The 1,410-nt window shown below is 40.3% G+C and overlaps 1 protein-coding gene across 1 annotated transcript; it reads right to left on the reverse strand.

The window, feature by feature from the left end:
• Positions 1 to 411: 411 nt before the first annotated feature.
• On the reverse strand, positions 412 to 1,067 carry LOC140016482 (uncharacterized). The gene is made up of 2 exons (XM_072070010.1): positions 831 to 1,067; positions 412 to 720 (listed from the first exon to the last, which is right to left on the reverse strand). Exons 1-2 carry the CDS (start codon positions 1,065 to 1,067, stop codon positions 412 to 414), a joined length of 546 nt encoding a protein of 181 aa, XP_071926111.1.
• Between the last annotated feature and the right edge of the window lie 343 nt (positions 1,068 to 1,410).

A 1,410-nucleotide genomic window follows, 5' to 3' on the forward strand; every position in this document is an offset into this window, starting at 1 on the left:
GTACTTTTTGAAGACTCTCTACATTAAGTCCATGAAGGCAGCTGGTGCATTGGTTAACCCAAATGGCATGACTACAAACTCAAAATGTCCATATCTTGTATTAAAAGCAGTCTTAGGCATGTCTTCTTTCTTAATTTTCAATTGATAATACCGTTGCCTCAAGTCCAGCTTGGAGAAAACTACCGATCCTTGCAACTGATCAAATAAGCTGTCAATCAAGGGTAGAGGATATTTATTTTTAATTGTACCCTCATTTAATCCTCGATAATCGATACATAACCTCAATCTTCCGTCCTTTTTCTTAAGAAATAAAACGGGTGCTCCCCATGGCGAATCACTTTCTCTAACAAAACCTCTCTCCAATAGATCCTGTAATTGTATTTTTAACTCTCTTAGCTCTGCAGGAGTCATTCAGTACGGAGTCTTAGAAATCGGGGCCATTCCCGGCACTAGTTCAATCTTAAACTCTACTTCTCTCTCCGGAGGTAATGTTTTTAATTCTTCGGAAAACACATCTGGAAATTCCCTCACCACTGGCACATCCTCCAACTTTACTTGGTCACTGGGACCGTTAATCAGGAAAGCTAAGAAACCTTGCGCTCCTTTATACAACATTTTTCTTGCCCGAACTCCCGAAATCATAGCAGATGATGCTAATCTACCTTTCACATCCAATTTCAGGGTTGCTTCCCCAGAAATCCAAAATTCCACAACTTTTGCCTGCAATCAAGCTTAGCATGGTAATGAGTTAGGAAATCCATTCCTATGATAACATCATACCCTTTTATGTCCAAACTGACTAGGTCTACTAGCATCTTACGCTCTCCAACCCAGAATTCACAGTTCTTATACGCCAGGCTAGTGATTATACTCTTATTACCCATAGGTGTCTTAACTTCAAGATCGAAGGGTAATTTAACAGGTTGAACATTAATTCCGGACATAAAAATGGGATTCACAAATGAATGAGTTGCGCTAGGATCAATTAGTACTCTAGCTAATCGGTGAAAGATTGAAAGAGTACCTTCTACAACCTCCGAGGAATCAGGTACAGGTTGATCGTCCATAGCGTACACCCCTGGCAGGAACTTTCGGCCCGTTTCCTCCAGAAGTGGCTTGTCTTGTATTTTTGGACAACCGGCAATCTGGTGTTCACTGCTTCCGCACCTCAAGCACTTCTCTTCTTTCCTCCAGCATCCATCCTCAGTATGGCCAGCCCTCCTGCAATATCCACAAGTTATCTGAGGGGTGTGTCGCGCCCCATTTTTTGATAAATAAATAAATGGTTTAAAAAATGTATTTGTGATTGGAAAATGAATTGAGATTTAAAAGAAAAATGGGTCTAAATGGGGTTTTGAGAATGCGACGATTTGACCCAAAATGTAGTTTAAAAAGAGTTTTTGAAATCAA

This window comes from Coffea arabica, chromosome 11c (assembly GCF_036785885.1).
Source record: "Coffea arabica cultivar ET-39 chromosome 11c, Coffea Arabica ET-39 HiFi, whole genome shotgun sequence".
NCBI classification, from domain to species: domain Eukaryota; kingdom Viridiplantae; phylum Streptophyta; class Magnoliopsida; order Gentianales; family Rubiaceae; genus Coffea; species Coffea arabica.

Coding starts and splice junctions, on each gene's coding strand:
- LOC140016482 (XM_072070010.1), bottom strand. CDS start 1,067: ATGGACGATCAACCTGTACCTGATTCCTCGGAGGTTGTAGAAGGTACT. Junction 721..830: donor ATAAGAACTGTGAATTCTGG/GTTGGAGAGCGT, acceptor GCTTGATTGCAG/GCAAAAGTTGTGGAATTTTG.